An 18,612-nucleotide genomic window follows, 5' to 3' on the forward strand; every position below is an offset into this window, starting at 1 on the left:
GTTACCACCATCGTCATCATCACCATGATCACTATCACCCCCATCACCATCACCACCATCACTATCATCATCATCATCACCACCATCCTCATCGTTACCACCATCATCACCATCACCATCGCCATCACCAACATCACCATCACCACCATCACCATCATCACTATCATCATCATCATCACCACCACCGTTACCATCACATTATCACCATCGCCACCACCATCCTCATCGTTACCACCATCATCACCATCATCATCACACTGTCACCATCGCCATCGCCACCACCATCGCCACCACTGGTGGCAGGAGCAGCAGCACCATCTGAGGAGCCTCTTGCAGCCCAGCTGTTCCGACTCCTCCCTGCTTGCCCACAGAGCAGTTTTTTGGAACCAGGGGTAAGAACCAAGATCCCAAAGGTCCCTGAGCTGCACACTGCACAACCTAACGCATGTGAACTTGGAGGAAATAAATAATGCGGGCACAGGCTTCTGGAAACACCATGTTTTCATCGGGGTACCCCACATATTGACCAAATTAGTGGCCTGTCAGCACAGCCGGGAGCCTGGCTGTCTTGAAGCAGAACCATCTGCCCCACCGCCCCCTCCCCCAGCACCCCAGGGTCCTTAGGAGGCGGAGGAGGCGGCTGTGGGAGGAGAGCCTCGGCCGGAGGGGAGAGTGAGCAGGGCAGCAGACCGCGGAGCCTCTGCTGCTGCTGACGAGGCCCAAACGCGGTTCTGTGACCTGCTCTGGGACACGCACAGCCCTCCTGTGACCGCCCAGCCCCGCTGCCTCCGCGGATGTGTCTGGAGAAGCCTTTCCTCCAACCCCCAAACTGCAAGGCCCGTCCGAGAGACGCAGCCCTGCCCGTGCCGCCAGGGGCGGTGTGGACCCTCCCAGGGCTGAACGCTGACCAGACACGCTGGCGACTGCACGGCGGGCTGGGCTGGGCACGTCTCCCAGGGGACGGCCAGATCAGAGGGAACTCAGCCACCAGCCCTCCCGGAACGGCTGCTCTGTGCCATCTCTGCTGACAGCCCCGCGGCGCCAGGGGCAGCGCCTCGCAGCTCGCCAGCTGCCTCCCGCCCCCGGCCAGGCCCTTTCTAGACAGACACCCTTTCCAAGAACTTGAGCCTGTTTCCCCTATGTGCTTAGAAACCCTCAGCCAGAGGGAGTCTACACTCTAAGACTGGCTTTAGAAAATGCCTAATAATGCTCCAGCGTTCGGGTGTCAGCATCTCTCCTCCAATTCTCTCCAATCTCCCCTCCAACCTTCTCTTCCTCTCTTTCATTCCTTCTTTCTCTCCTTCATCCATTTGGAGAAACGGCTTACCAGAGTGGTCAAAAGCACAGACTTTGGAACCAAATGACCAGGACTAGGGTCCCAGCTCTGTCACTTACAAGCTGTGTGACCTTGTGCAGGCTACTTAACCTCTCTGTGCCTCAGTTTTGCCATCTGCTCAATGGAGATCTGAAAGGTACCTGCTTCACAGGATTGTTATGAGGACTAAATTAGTTATCATTTGCTAACATTTAGAACAGTGTACCTGGCATGGAGAAAGGGTTATTTAACAGATAAAACAGGCCAGGCGCGGTGGCTCGCGCCTGTAATCCTAGCACTCTGGGAGGCCGCGGCAGGTGGATCACTCAACTTCAGGAGTTCGAAACCAGCCTGAGTGAGACCCCGCCTCTACTAAAAATAGAAAGAAACTAACTGACCAACCTAAAAATATACATACAAAAAAAAACTTAGCTGGGCATGGTGGCGCATGGCTGTAGTCCCAGCTACTCAGGAGGCTGAGGCAGGAGGATTGCTTGAGCCCAGGAGATTGAGGTTGCTGTGAGCGAGGCTGACGCCACGGCACTCACTCTAGCCTGGGCAACAAAGTGAGACTCTGTCTCAAAAAAAAAGAAAAAAAACCAGATAAAATAAGTAAATTCATTTAGCAAATACTTAGTGAGGGCTCTTTACGTGCTAGGTAGGCACTATTTCTGGGTCATAACAGGACTTTCAGTGAACAAAACAAAGTCTACTGTCCTTAAGGAGTTGCCATGCTGGTCAGGGAGCTCAACATATAATACATAACATTTGTCACATAATATATACTACGTAACACATGTTATGTAACATAATGCATGACCTATATCATACACAGACCTAACCACCCGTGAGTCTATACTCCGAGTGCCGTGTGCCATGGAACAGTGGAAGGCAGGGCAGGGCAGGTGGAATTGGGGGTGCAGGTGTAGCGGGTTTGCAGTTTGACGAGGTGGTGGGGGAGGCCTTGCGAGAAGCTGGCGTGTGAGCAGCGACTTGAAGAGGGAGAGGCCACTGCAGAGGCACCGGGGGAAGGGCATTCCAGGCAGAGTGACAGCCAGTGTAAAGGCCCTGTGGCGGGAACGTGTCTGAAGAGCAGCACGGAGGCCGGGTGGCTGGGACACGGTGAGGGGAGCCGGGGAGAGGAGATGAGAGGGGAGAGGAGGGCGGGCAGATGACACAGGGCCCTGGGGGTCACTGCCACTCTGGAGTGAGACGGGGGCTGTTCGGGAGCCCTGGGCAGGGGAAGCACGTGAGCTGGCTGAAAGGTTCCCTCTGGCTGCCGTGCTGAGAACTGACTGGAAGAGGGCGGGGACACCAGGGAGTCGGTGACGACCTGAGTGAGAGACGATGGCGGCCCAGGCGGTGGCTGAAGTGGAGGGTGGGCAGGGGACAGATTCTGGCATGTTCTGAGATTTCGAGATGGGATGGACACGGAGTGTGAGAGGAAGAGAGAAATCAAGGGCGCCTGCAGGGTTGGGGCCTGAGCCACCAGGAGAGTGGTGACACCGTCGACTGAGATGGAAAGCCCGAGGTCACCTGGCTGTGGGTGGCAGAGGTGGGCTTGCAAGGCCCTGCAGGGCTCTCCATGACCCGGCCCCATGTGGGCGTATTTGGGGCAAGACCCAAATGCTCCGCGTTCAGTTTGAGATGCAGGCTGGACACCAACAGTCGGACACCAGAGCCCGGGGACAGGACAGCGGTGTGGGCTGCAGGTACACAGCCGGAAGTGCTGCAAACTGGGAGACACCACGAAGGGGTGGGGGTGGGGTGGGGTTCCGGGTGCACTGTCACACTAGCCGGCTGGGGCAGGGGAGCGGGTGAAGGACACAGAGGAGGAGTGACCCATGAGAGGTAAAGGAAAGCCAAGAGTGCCCACACGGACAAGGGTCGACTGTGGCTGACGCTGCTGATGGCCCCGAAACGAGCACCAAGGCTTGAGCCGGCCACAAGTGGCACGGAAATCGCTGATGACCTTGACAAGGACAGTTGGACAGAGCAGTTGGGATTAAGAACAAATGCAACAAGTAGCCACTGAGCATCTCACAGGTGGCAGCCGTGACGCTGAGAACATTCCATTCAGAATCTCACTCACACAGCTCTGCGCAGCAGCACTGTCCACACCTTACAGATGGGTAAACCGAGGCACCGAGTGAGAACCACCCAGATTCCAGGCTGGGCGTGCCTGACTTCAGAGTCTGTGTCACTAAGCACTACGTGACCCTGTGTGGGGAAATGAATGAATCATGTGCCGGCAGGTGCATGTGTCACTTGGCCCGAGGAGGGACCGGGCGAAGCTGAGGGCCAGGAGGCAATTCCTGGAAGCAGGCGGGCGCCCAGGGCCCGAGGGCGGGCGGGGACAGCAGTGCAGGGGGATGGGAAGCTGAGATCTGGGCCCACCTCTGCCACTCACAGCCAGGTGACCTCGGCAAGCCACCTCCCTGCTCTAAGCCTGCGTCCCCCTTCAGGGTGTAGCGATGCTCCCGGGGCGAGCGTGTGGCGGCACACGCTCCGAGGTGTTCTGTTTACCTCGAGGGGGCGCCTTTCCTCGGCAGCGCGTCCGCCCTACACTAAGCATCCTCCGGCAGGACATTTTTCCAACTATGGAACGGAAATTCCTGGCTCAGGCTGAGGCTCCAGGGCTGCCATGTGGGGATGGGGGACAGCTGGTCTTCTCCCGGTGGAATGTTCTCAAGGCCGGATGTCCCGGGGCAGGAGGTGCCTGCTTACGGGAAACGACTGACCCCGGCGGCTTGGAGTTCTGGCATCTGACGGTGATGGCAGCCTCGCTGCACCCCAGCCCGCTCCCCACCAGATGCCCCGATACCCTCTGGGCACCCCAGATATTTGCTTTCAAATAGATTACAGAGATTTAAAGGGGACAATACTGACCCCTAATAGACCCCATTTTGCATTCTGGTTCCTCTTCATTTTTTAATCAATCAATCAAATCAATGCATCAAACATCCTTGAGCCCAGTGCTTAGCACTGAAGTCACGCACTTTACAGCATCTCTCCTTTAATCCTCACGACCCTGGAAGTGGGGCACTGTCACTAATCGCCATCTCAGAGTGAGAACCGAGGCACAGAGAGGTCAAGCCACTGGCCCAGTGTCTCACAGCCAGTGAGTGCTAGAGCTGGGATTCGAACCCCGGACTTTCCCACCTGGCTCACACTGATGATCCCTAAGCTACACACCCCAGGGGGATACGCTGTGGCCCCTTGTGCCAACCGCAGACCCAGGGCCTGGCACACGGTGGGAGGTCAGGAAGAGCTGCATGAATATCAAGACCCAGAGCTCGGTGCGGTGTCTCCTCCTTCCCTCCCGCCACACCTCAGGGGCCACCACGTGGGCAAGCACCAGCGTGGCCAGGGCAGTGGAGGGAGTGCCTCTGTGTCACCCAGCCTGCTACATCTCTCTTCCGTCAGTGGTGGCGTGGGGACAGCAACAGGAAGACTTGGGGGCTGCTGGGAGTGGAGTGTGCAGCTCTTAGCATATTGCTGTGCACATGCCAGCGCTCACTTGGCGGCTGCCAGCTGTGACTCCCTGACGTGAGGCCCAGGTGCAGGGCGCCTCACAGCCACCTCCAATAGTTCAAAGCCCATCATCCATGTCCCCCCAGGGCCGTACAGCCAGCCAACGAGGTGCTCCGAGTCTCCCTGACTCCGCACACAGCAGCCAGAGGGACCCTTGTACACGGAAGTCACGTGCTGTCTCCCGCCCACTACACAGGGCTCCTGGTTCCAGCTTGCAAGGCCTTGCAGGACTCTCCATGCCCGGCCCCATGTGCGCAAAAGAGCTGGCACGGCACGGGTGCCTACGTGACCACCCCCAGTAAAAGCCAGGCACCGAGTCTCCAATGAGCTTCCCTGGCGGGCAACACGGGAATGAACTGGCAACCGCGCTGCGGGGGCTCCGGAGGCTTGTGCCTGGCCCCCGCCCCCGCCCCCAGTGCCTGTTCCCCACGCCGAGTGTTCCCCGTGTCCTTCTGCTGTGATAAGTCTCGCTGGGGAGGACAACCGTGTGCTCAGTCCTGTGTTCTCTCAGCGAATCATGGGACCTGGAGGTGGACACGCTTGGTGCCTCTCCGATCTCATCTCCAACCCCCTCCTGGCCTCCTGGCTGCTCCCCACACTCCTGTCCCAGACCTGGCCTCGCCCTCTGCGCCATCTGCCTCTCGCCCTCACCCCTGCGGGCGGCTGGCTGCTCACCCAGAGCGCCCTCCCTCTCCCTCCCTGCACAGGCCCCGCCCGCGTGCTGCGGCGTGTTCCTCCGTGGCTCTGGCCACCCCGACATGTGCACACATATGTTTGCCGTTCCTGTGTGTCCCCCCTGGAACGCTGGCTCCGTGAGGACAGGGGTCTGGGCGGCTCCGTCCCGAGGCACTCCCGGCTGAGCTGGCATCGGGAGGCGCCTGGGGAACGCTGATGATGACAGGCAGCTGCTGGTGGCAGCGCCTGGGCGGGCTGAGGAAGGCGCCTGGCTGCCACCCTTCGGGTCCCTCCACCTCCAAAGGAGGGGCAGGGGCGGGGGACCCACTCACCTCCAGCAGCTGCGCAGCACTGGGCCGGGTCTCCGGGTTCTTGTCCAGAGCCACCTTCAGGAAGTCTCGGAACTCCACCGACCTGGGAGGACAGGTGTCAGCAGTGAGCTGGGAGGGGGCGAGCGCCGGGGAAAGTCCCCCGTGTCACAGACTCCACTGTTCCAAACACCCTCGAAGGGCAGAGGGCACTTTTATGAGCCAGAGCGGTGGAGGTGGAAGGGACATCACGGCCCAGAGGGGATGCAGACACCAGAGAGGTGCGGGGACCTGCCCAGGCCACACAGCGCACCAGGGCAGTGCCGGGTTGAACCCCAGCCCCAGTTCCCGCCCGGGGTTGAGCCACGTGGCTGCGGGGCTGGGCTGGGCTCTCATCCCTCAGTGGGTGCAGCTTATTTGGTCCCCTGGAGTGCTCTGAGCCGGCGGCACAGAGGGGAGCAGAGGCACAGAGGGTCCAGGGAGCCCCAGGGCCTGGCCTCTCCCTGACCCCCACACCGCGCCTCCCCTGCTCCTCACCACTTGGAAGGCGCCAGCAGAGTGGGCGGGTCCGCCTTGGCGATCTTGAGCAGGACCCGCATGGGGTTGAGCTCGTGGTGCGGCGGCTCGATCTGGGCCATCTCTATCAGCGTGATGCCCAGGGACCAGATGTCGGCTTTGTAGTCATACGGGGTGTCCTTCATGGTCTCGCACATGACCACCTCGGGGGCCATCCTGAACCAACCAAGGACAACAGAGGGCTAAGACCCGGTGCTTCTCGGAGATTCGGGTCAAGGGCCACCGCGAGCCCAGGTCGGGGGTTGGCAGCGCTCCGGATTACGATCCGCGTTACTTGGCACCCCACTGTCTTCTGGGGACGGTGGTCTCCGCGGAAAACGCCTTCCCAGCGCCGCCCGCTGCAGTCCCGCCGCCGGCCACCAGGCGGCAGCGGCAACCCGGAACACAGAGACCTGGGGGCGGCGGGGCAGGGCACGGGGACAGGGACAGGGCCAGCCCGCGGGCACAGAGAGCACGCCGGCCGCAGAGAGGGACGGAGAGAAACGGAGAGAGAGGGATAAAAGGAGAGAGAGAGAGAAGCGAGGTGAGTAACAAGCAAGCAAGAAGGAGCCTAGACTCCGCAGTGGCAAGTGACGCACATGAAAAACTTGTGAAACAGCAAAATAGAGAGTAGCTAGGTGTGAAATTGAGTGACAGAGTTTTGTTTTCTTTTCAAAGTGACAGTTCTGGAAAAGAAGGAAACAGCAGACCGAGGGACTTCACACGCGGGTAGGACTGAGCTCGTGTTCGTCCTCAGTGCCCCAAGCCCCGCCAGCGCTGGGTAAGCCGAGGCTGAGCCAGGCTCTAGGAATCCCAGCCTGGTTACTACTGCGGAGCACCTTCCGTGTGCACCACGTCATCCCATCCCCACAGTAACCTATTAGGCAGGTGCTCCCGCAGCCCCCTTGCTCTTCTCCCTCCAGACTACCCAGAGGTCACCTTGGGGAGTTTCAGCGTCCAGCCCACCATTCAACTCCCAGAAGCCACACAACTCACCAGTAAGGCGTTCCTATGAAGGAATCTCGTTTCTGCAGAGTTTTCAGATTCTTGGCAGACACACCAAAGTCAGCTGCAAGACAAAACCTCAGATATAGTGTGCGATGGGCATTCCTGCACCCACGGCCCTGGGGCAAGAGCCCGGGATGTGAACCCAGAGACGTGCATTCCAGATTGGCTAACAGATGCCATTTTCAATCTAACAAATTAAAGATCATTAAAAATATGATTTCTGCTGATATCAGGAAGTACTGAGATGGGCACTTTCCTATCTGCTAATGAGAGTGTAAACTGGCAGTAGTCTTTAGGAAAGCAATTTGGCAGTAAATAGCAAGAACCTTTAAAATGCCTATACTCTTTTGATCCAGCAATTCCAATCTAGGAAACAACTCTAATGAAACAGTCTTAAATTTTTAAAAAAATTTGCATAATGATATTCATCAAAGTGCCATTGTAATAGTGACAAGTAAAAACAACCATAATTGCTTAGTTATCAGGGAGTGATTTCAAAACCTTTGATATAGATTAAGAAAAGTATGATATACCCCCATATGATGGAATACTCTGCAGTCATTAAAATTAGTTTTGAAGTATTTTTAATGTTAAAGATTTTATTTACATACATACTAACACTTATATTACTGTGTGAGGTAAAGCGGGTGCACAGTTCACTATGCTGCACACTCAGAACTCTGCTCCCCTAGGAAAGGGCAAAACTGGGCCGGGCGTGGTGGCTCACGCCTGTAATCCTAGCACTCTGGGAGGCCAAGGCGGGCGGATTGCTCAAGGTCAGGAGTTCGAAACCAGCCTGAGCAAGAGCGAGACCCCGTCTCCACTATAAATAGAAAGAAATTAATTGGCCAACTAATATATATAGAAAAAATGAGCCGGGCATGGTGGCGCATGCCTGTAGTCCCAGCTACTCAGGAGGCTGAGGCAGGAGGATTGCTTGAGCCCAGGAGTCTGAGGTTGCTATGAGCTAGGCTGACGCCACAGCACTCACTCTAGCCTGGGCAGCAAAGTGAGACTGTCTCAAAAAAAAAAGGAAAGGGCAAAACTGTACATTGAATTGACTTGGAGGAAATACACCAAATTGCTTAAATGGTTGTCTGTGTTGAGACTTCCGCTTTTCTGAATTCCACCACTTTGCTCTGAAAAACATGTATTACTTTAAGGACTAACAAAAACTAAATGAATGAAATGTATCTTTAAATACACCCCAACACGCTCAGCCTTCCTCCACACACCCACTGCTAAGAGAAGAACCCAGGCTACAAAGAGAAACTTCCTCAAGGGCTCTTGTCTTCGGGGGCAAAGTTTTGTCTTATCAAAAAGACAGACTCAGGAGGAAACACCACTTGAGAGCGTGGTGCACACTCCAACAGTGCCTCGTGCCCAGGAGCTGCAGCGTTATTGTGACTGTGGGATGCTCCGGGCGCCTGCGCGGGTCTGGAGATGAGCGGCTCCGCACCCCGGGCAGGCGGGCACATCCCGGGCAGGTGGGCACACCCCGGGCAGGTGGGCACGTCCCAGGCAGGTGGACACGTCCCGGGCAGGTGGGCACATCCCAGGCAGGTGGGCATGCCCCGGGCAGGCAGGCACATCCCAGGCAAGTGGGCATGCCCCAAGCAGGTGGGCACATCCCGGGCAGGTGGGCACATCCCAGGCAGGTGGGCATGCTCCGGGCAGGCGGGCGATGGCTTATCCAGGAGCTTCGATCAACTCACAATTTCAAACCAGGGCGGGGCATGATGCTAAGAGCCTGGGCCGGACGGGGAGAGCCGGGTCCCGCCTCTGCTCTTCCGCTTCCCCAGGCCCTTCACCCACTCCTGCAGGTGCTTAGCAGGCACCACCGGAGTGGACACCACCCGGGGGACGGAGGATGCCGTGGGGACCAAAAGCAAAGTAGGTCCCTGCGCTCAGGCAGCCCGAGGGTCAGTGGGGGAAGCAGAGGGAGAGCCTGCAAACGCACACGTCCGCTCGTGACTATGGAGGGCGTTGCCCAGACTGGTCTTGAACTCCTGGCCTCCAGCGATCCTCCCTCCTTGGCCTCTCAAAGTGCTGGGATTACTGCACCTGGCCCTCCCTCCCACGTTAAAATGAATCAGAGACGAAGGCAGCAGAGGCACAGGACATCTGCGTTTACAAACTATAATTTCCATAAGGAAAGGGATAATTTCTGCTTTGTCCACAGTTGTATCCCTGGCACTGTATCTGGAGCATGAAACGCTCAACAGGTTTATCTCAAATGAATGTACTCGTATTTGTGAACAAATGAACAGATTTTGCTAGAATGCCTTTATTCATATATGTTATTAAAAAATAAAACTGGGTTTTAAAAAACATGTTTGACAGCAATTCTATTTCTGGAAATAGAATTCCCCAAACAGTTCTATTATATGTGTGTGTGTGTGTATAACATATATATATATATATATATATATGTACTAATAAAAACATTATCCAAGAGAATGAAAACTTGGAAAAATCTCAATTATTGCTGGAGCTTGGTTGGCAAATGGTTTGATACATTATGGTTCACCTCAGCTATAAGTAACATTCAGCCCTGAAAAAGAATGAAGTTGCAATAAGATCTAGTATTTGATAGCACAACAGTTATTGTTATAAGTCAATAATAACGAGTGTATATTTAGAATAACTAAAAGAATAGAATTGGCATGTTCCTAACACAAAGAAGGGATAAATGTTTAAGGCAATGGATACCCTGATTATCCTGATTTGATCATTACACATTTTAACCTGTATCCAAACATCACATGTATCTTATAAATATATGCAAATTATGTACCCAGAATAATTAAAAATGAAAATTTTTCTAAAAATGAAAGAAAAATAGAAGGAATAAGCTCTAGTGTCTGGTAGCACAATAGAGTGACTATAGTTAATAATAATTTATTGTATATTTAAAAATAACTAGAGGAGAAGATTGCAAATGTTCTCAAGACAAAGAAATGACAAATGTTTGAGGCGATGGCTATCCCAGTTACTCAGATTTGATCATTACACATTGTATGCTTGTATCAAAATATCACATGTACCCCATAAATGTGTATAACTATTATGTATCCATAAAAATTTTTAAACATTTTTAAAAATAAAAAAGATGAGGCTGCATTTGTACACACTAACTTGGAAGTTCGTCTATAACACGCTGTCCCAAATGTGTTGCTGACTGTCTGATGCGTGTTATAAAATAGACAGTGTGATTCCAGTTGTATCTTAAAAGACTGATACCACGCATATTGTGTGTGCATGTCTGAATACACACACGTGACAGAGTCTGGAAGGGTGTAGAAGGCTGCACGTCAAACTTAATCGCATCCGTCTCCCTGGAAGTGGGATTTTGGTGTTTGCGGGGGGTGGGGTGGGGGGGAGTACACAGAGGGGCCTTACCTTTTTTACTTTGTATACTTATTAATTCTTTGAAATGTTTTTGATCAAGTATATTGTTTTTATGGTTTAAAAGACTGATATGCATACATAGCAAAGTTTTTTGGTTTTGTGGGTTTTTGGTTTTTCTCTGTTAAGTAAAAGCCAGTGGGGGGGCCAGGATGTGGGGACGCTGCAGGGGTGTCAAATGTCCGGGGTGGCGGTGTGGAGGGTGCACAGACCCAGGGCTGAACAAACAGCTGATGGGCTGCACCCATCTGGCAACTCTGCTTCTGAGAATTCCTCTTCAAGGTCTGATCACAGAAGGAGACTCAAAGACCCGCCACGAGCACACTCCTCACTGCGCTATCCGGCCGAGAAGAGTGTGATCAACCTCATGAGAAAACTCGTGAGGAACCTAAATATCCCATTTAGGGCTGTCACAGGTAAATTCTGATTTGTGCATGTGATGCAATACAAGAAAAACATCAAATAGTCATGTTTCTGAGAAATATTTAAGGACATGGGAGAACAGGCTAATATTATTCAATTTTAAAAGGCAGACTAGAGAATGGAATATATTAATATATGATCATCTCAGGTTTTTAAAAAGTACGTGTTTATCTTATAAACACTGACATTTACTGAGAACTTACCAGGTGGACGGCACCGTGCACAGAGACAAGCATACCACTGCGTATTTATTCCCGTGCGTATCGTTTACATCTATGACCCTTTAGGGCAAATTATTACCCCCACTTTACAGAAGAGGAAGCTGAAGTTAAGAGAAACAGGTACTTTGCAGAAGGTCACCCGTGGTGCTCTTTCCCAACAGCTGACCCTACTTTTCTGTGTGCAGAAAGAGGCTGAAGAAGCCCACAGTGAGCGGCGGTGCATTCTGGCAGATTAGGAGTGACTTTCCTGCTCTCTGTGGGTCTTATCATTCCAAATTGTCTATAGGACTATTTATCTACTCACTTGGGTGTTTGTGTGTATATCATTTTGTTTTGATTACTAAAGCACTGTTGCTTATTAAAGACTCAAACATCAGATTCCTGCCAGCAGAGACAGGCAAAATAGAAAAGAAAAATGTAAAAAAATTATTAAAAAAAAAGACTCAAACATTTACAGATTAAAAAGTCTCTATAATCGTGACAGAGAGATAAATACTTATTTTATTGTATTGTATTTTTTATTTTAATTTATTTTTTAATAGAGACAGGGTCTCACTGTGCCCAGATTGGTGTTGAAACCCTGAGCTGCAGCTATCCACCCGCCTCGGCCTCCCAGAAAGCTAGGACTATAGGCATGAGCCACCGCGCCCGGCCACTTTTATTTTATTGTATTTTGTATTTTATTTTTTTGAGGCAGAGTCTCGCTCTGTCACCTGGGCTAGAGTGCAGTGGTGTCAGCCTTGCTCATAGCAACCTCAAACTTCTGAGCTCAAGCAATCCTCCTGCCTCAGCCTCCCGAGTTGCTTTTTCTATTTTTAGTAGAGATAGGATCTCACTCTTTTTTTTTTTTTTTTAATTTTTTTTTTTTTTTTGAGACAGAGTCTCGCTTTCTTGCCTAGGCTAGAGTGAGTGCCGTGGCGTCAGCCTAGCTCACAGCAACCTCAAACTCCTGGGCTCAAGTGATCCTCCTGCCTCAGCCTCCCGAGTAGCTGGGACTACAGGCACAAGCTACCATGCCCGGCTGATTTTTATATATATATATATATTAGTTGGCCAATTAATTTCTTTCTATTTTTATGGTAGAGACGGGGTCTCGCTCAGGTTGGTTTTGAACTCCTGACCTTGAGCAATCCGCCCGCCTCGGCCTCCCAGAGTGCTAGGATTACAGGCGTGAGCCACCGCGCCCGGCCTGGATCTCACTCTTGCTCAGGCTGGTTTTGAACTCCTGAGTTCAAGCGATCCTCCCACCTCAGCCTCCCAGAGTGCTAGGATTACAGGCGTGAGCCACCATGCCTGGCTGGGATAAATATTTATGAGTTTGCTTGTATATAGCTCTAGATTTTCTTATTTTTATATATATAAATTATATCTAAATATATACAAAAATTCTATAGTACAGTTTTTAGGTATTTGCTATTTTAAAAAATATAATTAGATTAAATATACTATCTTGCAAGTTGTTTTTCCCCTTCACAGTATGTATTAGACATCTTTACAAGAGATTACACATTTTTTACAACTTAATTTTCAATAGCTGGCCGGTGCAGTAGCTCACGCCTGTAATCCTAGCACTCTGGGGAGGCCTCGAGGCGGGAGGATTGCTCAAGGTCAGGAGATCGAAACCAGCCTGAACAAGAGCGAGATCCCGTCTCTACTAAAAAGAGAAACAAATTAATTGGCCAACTAAAAATATATAGAAAAAATTAGCCAGGCATGGTGGCACATGCCTGTAGTCCCAGCTACTCAGGAGGCTGAGGCAGAAGGATCGCTTAAGCCCAGGAGTTTGAGGTTGCTATGAGCTAGGCTGATGCCACGGCACTCTAGCCCGGGCAACAGAGTGAGACTCTGTCTCAAAAAAAAAAAACAAAAACAAAAACAAACAAACAAAAAATTTCAATAGCTGAAAAAGATTCCATTGGATGACAACACCATAACTTATTTAATCCTCTACTGGAATACATATACTTGGATCATTTCTGATTTCTTGCTCTTACCAATATTGTTACAATGAATATCTTTGTATATATCTTTCTATGCATGTATAAATTTCATATAATACCTTTAGAAAAAAACTACATACACAATATAAAATGCATTACCTATTACACATATGCACACACACACGGAAGCAGTGAACATAGAATGTATGAAAATTTACAAGAGAATCTCTCATCTGTCCCCTCGACTGTAGGGGACAGTCCAAAAGAATCCAAGGCTCCAAGAATCCAAGAATCCAAGGCTCGAGGAGCCTTGTCCCAGCCAATACCAGGCCAATTAAAGCTGAACCACTGCCGACCTGCAGCTCTGCTCCCTCCTCCTGTCCTGGACCCCCCACCCCCTGCCGCGCCAGTCCACAGTCCAGCCTGGGCAGGCTTACCCTCTAATCCAAGTCTGAAAGGCCTTCCAGGTGGTCCTCGAGTAGGGGTGGTGCCACGACCCCCCAGGCAGTGTATGAAGGGGGGGTATGGGCACGTGGTCATCACAAGAACCCGAGTGCTCCTGCCATTTAGTGAGGGAGCCCGGGGACACTGCACCTCCTGCACATGAAAACTGTCCCACCCAAAATGCCAGGACCCCACATGGACAAACACTGGCCAGGCCCCTCAAGGTTCCGGCAGGGAAGCAAAGCCTAGAGAGATGTTGGGACAGGAGAAAGCAGCGGCTCCCACCCTGGCCCTGGGATCCCAGGGTCTCCTTCCTCTGCATCTCGGAGGCCAGCGGCACACCTGAGCTCATGAGGAGGGAAGCGTCTCCTAATTCCAGGTATGACCTGCCCTCCCAGGAGGTCATGGAAACAGTACCTGGCAGGGAAGTAAAGAAGACTCCAGCATGATCACAGACAAATTGCTTCATTTCTCTGAGCCTCAGTTTCCCTGTCTATTGAGTGGGGATCATATTATCTAGCGGATGAATGTCAGACCGGAAGAAGTGCTCTACCATGGTACAGTTTCTGTTTTTGTTTTCTTTTGTTTCTTAGGCAACTAAATACGTGTGACCACTTAACATGACAAACTTAACACTTTGTCTTCCCATTCGTTACCCACCTCCACCTTTGGCTTCCTACCCCAACTGCCCTCAATGACTCTCTCTTCTCCCCATGTCACACGGCCTTTTTCTGACACTGTCCCCCAACCTCAGTCACAAATACATCAACACTCCTGCCCCATTCATTTCCCTTAGCCGGGACTATGTGATTCTCCAGGCTCTGCCCGTCCAGGTGAACAACAATGTGTTTTCCAGTCCAAATCCTCTCTGCCTCTGCAAAACCACCTTCCCAGACAGCCACACCATTCCATGGGAGGCAGGGGGGGCGGGACTTCCATACTGTCACCTGACTCACCCTCACCAGAGAGACTGACTACAAGCTGGGCCTATGGGAGAAGCCATTCTCCCTAGGCCTCACTGATTGGTCCAGGGATCACCACCTGAGCCAAGCTAGGCCAATCAGAGCCCTTCACTGGGATTATTGACACTGAGACCTCAAATGGTGAGTTTGGGTTCAACCTGCAGGGGGTGATACTAGGAAATGTAAAACTAGATCTTGCCAGAAGCTTCATGGAGAAGGCTGGTCTGAGAACCTATCCCGCGTACACAGAAACGCAGGGGCCAGAGACAGTCGCGACAGCATTTATGTTCCAGGCTCCAGCTGACCATGAGGCCCAGCCATATCTCCTCGCCAATTTGGTTCCATGACATACACATTCTCCCGACTGCCTTCAGTCATAGGAGGCGGGTTTTCATCACGTGCGACCAAAAAGTCCAAAAGAGGATAGTGGTTAAGCACACGGGCTCTGGAGCCAGATGCCTTGCTTTGAACACCATTCGCTCCCCTTACTAGCTGTGTGACCTTGGGTAAGTGAATTAGTCCCTCTAGGTCCCAAAGCCTCCTTCAAGGATTAAATGAGTTAAGATAGCACAGTAGCTATAGTGAAAGAACCAAGACCCCAGCCTGCTGGCAGCAGGAAACAGAAAGGCTGGACTGGGGTGAGGGGTGGGCTCCTGCCTGGCCCACCTGCCAGGCTGCCTAACCATCAGGGGCCTTTTGGAGTTAGAGACCCTGAAGTGACCACAGACTAGGGGAGGATGAAAATGCTGGAAGTGACTGCTGACTGAGCACCCACTGTGTTCCAAGGTTATGCTGGGGACTTTGAATTTTAGGCCAGTTGAGACCTCTGCCTGCAACTTGAAAGACCCCAAAAGTTGTGAAATTCACCTCCCGTCTTCGAGAAGCACCTGGAAGAGGAATACAGGTTCTCTGGAGAATGGGGAACACTCTGTCTTGCAGCAGCTGCTCTGAGACATTCCTTGGCCAGGAGAGAAATGTAACACTGGCTGGAATCTAGGATGTGGGCACCTACCAGATGCTGTGCGTGCACTGTCCCAGTAAGTCATCACACCAAGTCCATGAGGCAGGAGCTATTATTGCACTCCGAGAGCGAGAAACCGAGTCTCAAAAACACTAAGTAACTTGTCCAAGGTCGCCCAGTGCCAAGTCGCAGATCCAGGACAAGAACACAGGAATTCAGACTTCAAAGTCCACACCACACTTCATAGCCCAACTGTCTCCTCCTCTCTCTGCACAAACAGGCCCCACCCGCCAAGCCAGACTCGCTCCGACCCACCCAGACCGGAACTGGCGCTGTCCTGGGCAACTATCAAATGAAGTTTGACATCCCAGACAGAAGTAAATATTTAACACAAGGACGAAGCAAAATGCTCAGCACCAAAGAGGGATGTGACCGTGAGCACCTGCCTCCATGTGACTGTACTTTGTATGTGTCACCCCTCTTGTCACAGTAACCCTGTGGGGAGGTCCTAGCGTCATCCCACGGCTGAAGGAGCTAAGATGTAAGATCTCTCCAGACCATACGGCGGAAGTGGCGAAGGCAGGATTTGAACCAGGCTTGTCTGTGTCAGGAGGTGGCACTCGGCTGAGCTCGCCACTCCATCCCCACCCCACTGGGAAGCAGGGACACTGTCTCCAATGCAGTGACACTGTTGCTTGGGGCAAAGGTCTGCTGTCACCCCTGAGCTGCATAAGGACACTGGGGGTCAGGGATCCAGGGGCTCAAGAGGGACCCAGGAAGATAAGAAGAGACAGACAAGGCCGGGTGCGGTGGCTCACGCCTGTAGTCCTAGCACTCTGGGAGGCCGAGGCGGGCGGATTGCTCGAGTCAGGAGTTCGAAACCAGCATAAGCAAGAGCAAGACCCCGTCTCTACTATAAATAGAAAGAAATTAATTGGCCAACAAAAAATATATATAGAAAAAATTAGCCAGGCATGGTGGCGCATGCCTGTAGTCCCAGCTACTTGGGAGGCTGAAGCAGGAGGATCCCTTGAGCCCAGGAGTTTGAGGTTGCTGTGAGCTAGGCTGACGCCACGGCACTCACTCTAGCTGGGGCAACAGAGCGAGACTGTCTCAAAAAAAAAGAAGAGACAGACAGATGACACCCAGACGCCCAGGCCTTCTCCACTGCATGTCCGGCTGCAGATTCAGAGCCCCAGCGGAGAGAATTTCCCGAACCAGCACAGGCCTCGGTGGGCGTTCACACGGCGGCTCCGAGGGCCGGCGGGAACCGTGCGAATGCTCACACACGCAGCTCTCCCTCCTCAACCTTGCGTCCTCCTTAATTGCCTTCCTGGTTTTCTCACCTGGACACGCCAAGTCATCTGGAAACCTGATGCACCACCTGCTCCGTGCCCCGCCTGCTGGTTCTGAGTGGGATCCTGCAGTCGGCCGAGCGTGTCGGCGCCCTGCAGGTTTAGGGTGTCCGGGGCGGGGGAGTGCAGGCTGCGAAATGAGAATCCGCCGGGCACACGGCCCACAGATGCCGGCCCGGCCCCGGCCCCCCTGCTCTGACCAGCCCTCAGTCTGGTCCTCGCCCAGCTCCTCTGTGTTCTGTCTCCTCCACCTGACACGTTCTCGAAGGCCGGGATGAACGTTTCCCTTGATTTTCCCAGAGCACATGTGTCTCTCTTCTGCCCTGGATACCCCCTGCCCCAGCCCTCCCCGCCCCTCCCTCTAGCCCTGGAGGGGGCCGTCCTCAGGCCGCTCTCGAGCCCAGACCCTGCTCTCCGCCTCCCTCATGGTAGGTTCTGGGGCATCTCCCCACACATTGGGCCTCCATGTCCTCACCTGTAAAATGGGTACAGCCCCTACCCCTGGCATGTTGACTAAATGAGATGATATATAGAAAGTGCCTTGCCTAATGCCTGGCACCTAGTGGGTGCCTCATAAACTCGGTAGGCGTGTGTTATATTTTTAGTATTGTTCTCCCCCAAATCCCCTGCTGTTCCTCACCTCCATGTCTCTGCCCACAAGTCCCCTTCTTTCCAGACCGCCCTGTCCAACCCTGTCTGTCCGGCAAACACCGTCTTACTGCACAGCTCAGACTTGGCTCACACAGCCTCTTCTCGTGCCCGATCTCAGGCCCAGGTGGGGGCACACCTCCCGCCCCCCTGTACGCCCAGCCCTCGGCCCTGTCCGCCATGCTCTGCGCCCCTCTCTGCCCCCCACCCCCATCCTGACTCTCCCTGCCGTTCTCAGGCACAGGGGCTCAACAGTGGTGCCGTTTCTCAGGGACACAATTTAAAGTTCCTTAAAGATACCACAGTAGCCATCAGAGGAACTATAAATAGTGACACTTCTATGGTGGAAGGACAGGGTTGTGGGGGAAGATGAATGAATTATTTAACGGGCAGAGAAAGATATGAATAGAAAGTGGAGTTGAATGTAGCCAAAGAAACAAGAAAGAGAGTACGACTCTGACACCTCTCCACTGTTACCGTCTCTCTCTGACTCCCTACCCACTGCCCGGCGTCTGGATGACAACCTGGGCAGCGTTTGGTGCACATTTCTGTGAAGAGCCTTTCTAGCTTTTTCCTTTAAACCTTCATGTACTACATAGACTTCGTATAATAAAGCACATTTTTTTCATCAAACAATAAAAACCACTCATTTTTTTTTTAAACAGTGTCTCACTCTGTCGCCCAGGCTGGAGTGCAGTGGCATCATCACAGCTCACTGCAGCCTCAAACTCCTGGGCTCCAGTGATCCTCCTGCCTCAGCCTCCCCAGTAGCTGGGACTGGAGGCCAGTGCCACCACGCCCAGCTAAAAACCCACTACTTTTAAAAACATCATTATGGGCATATCATTTAGCAAT

General features: G+C 52.6%; 1 protein-coding gene across 1 annotated transcript in view; it reads right to left on the minus strand.

The window, feature by feature from the left end:
- The window catches only part of STK10 (serine/threonine kinase 10), a 127,604-nt gene that overhangs the window by 47,542 nt on the left and 61,450 nt on the right, over positions 1-18,612 (minus strand). The window contains exons 5-7 of the mRNA XM_012765489.2: positions 7,384-7,456; positions 6,370-6,564; positions 5,857-5,938 (exon numbers count right to left, since the gene is read on the minus strand). Coding sequence (XP_012620943.1) covers positions 5,857-5,938; positions 6,370-6,564; positions 7,384-7,456 — 350 coding nt within the window. The remainder of the gene's footprint in view (positions 1-5,856; positions 5,939-6,369; positions 6,565-7,383; positions 7,457-18,612) is intronic.

The sequence above is a fragment of the Microcebus murinus genome, chromosome 21, assembly GCF_040939455.1.
Source record: "Microcebus murinus isolate Inina chromosome 21, M.murinus_Inina_mat1.0, whole genome shotgun sequence".
In the NCBI taxonomy this organism is placed as follows: domain Eukaryota; kingdom Metazoa; phylum Chordata; class Mammalia; order Primates; family Cheirogaleidae; genus Microcebus; species Microcebus murinus.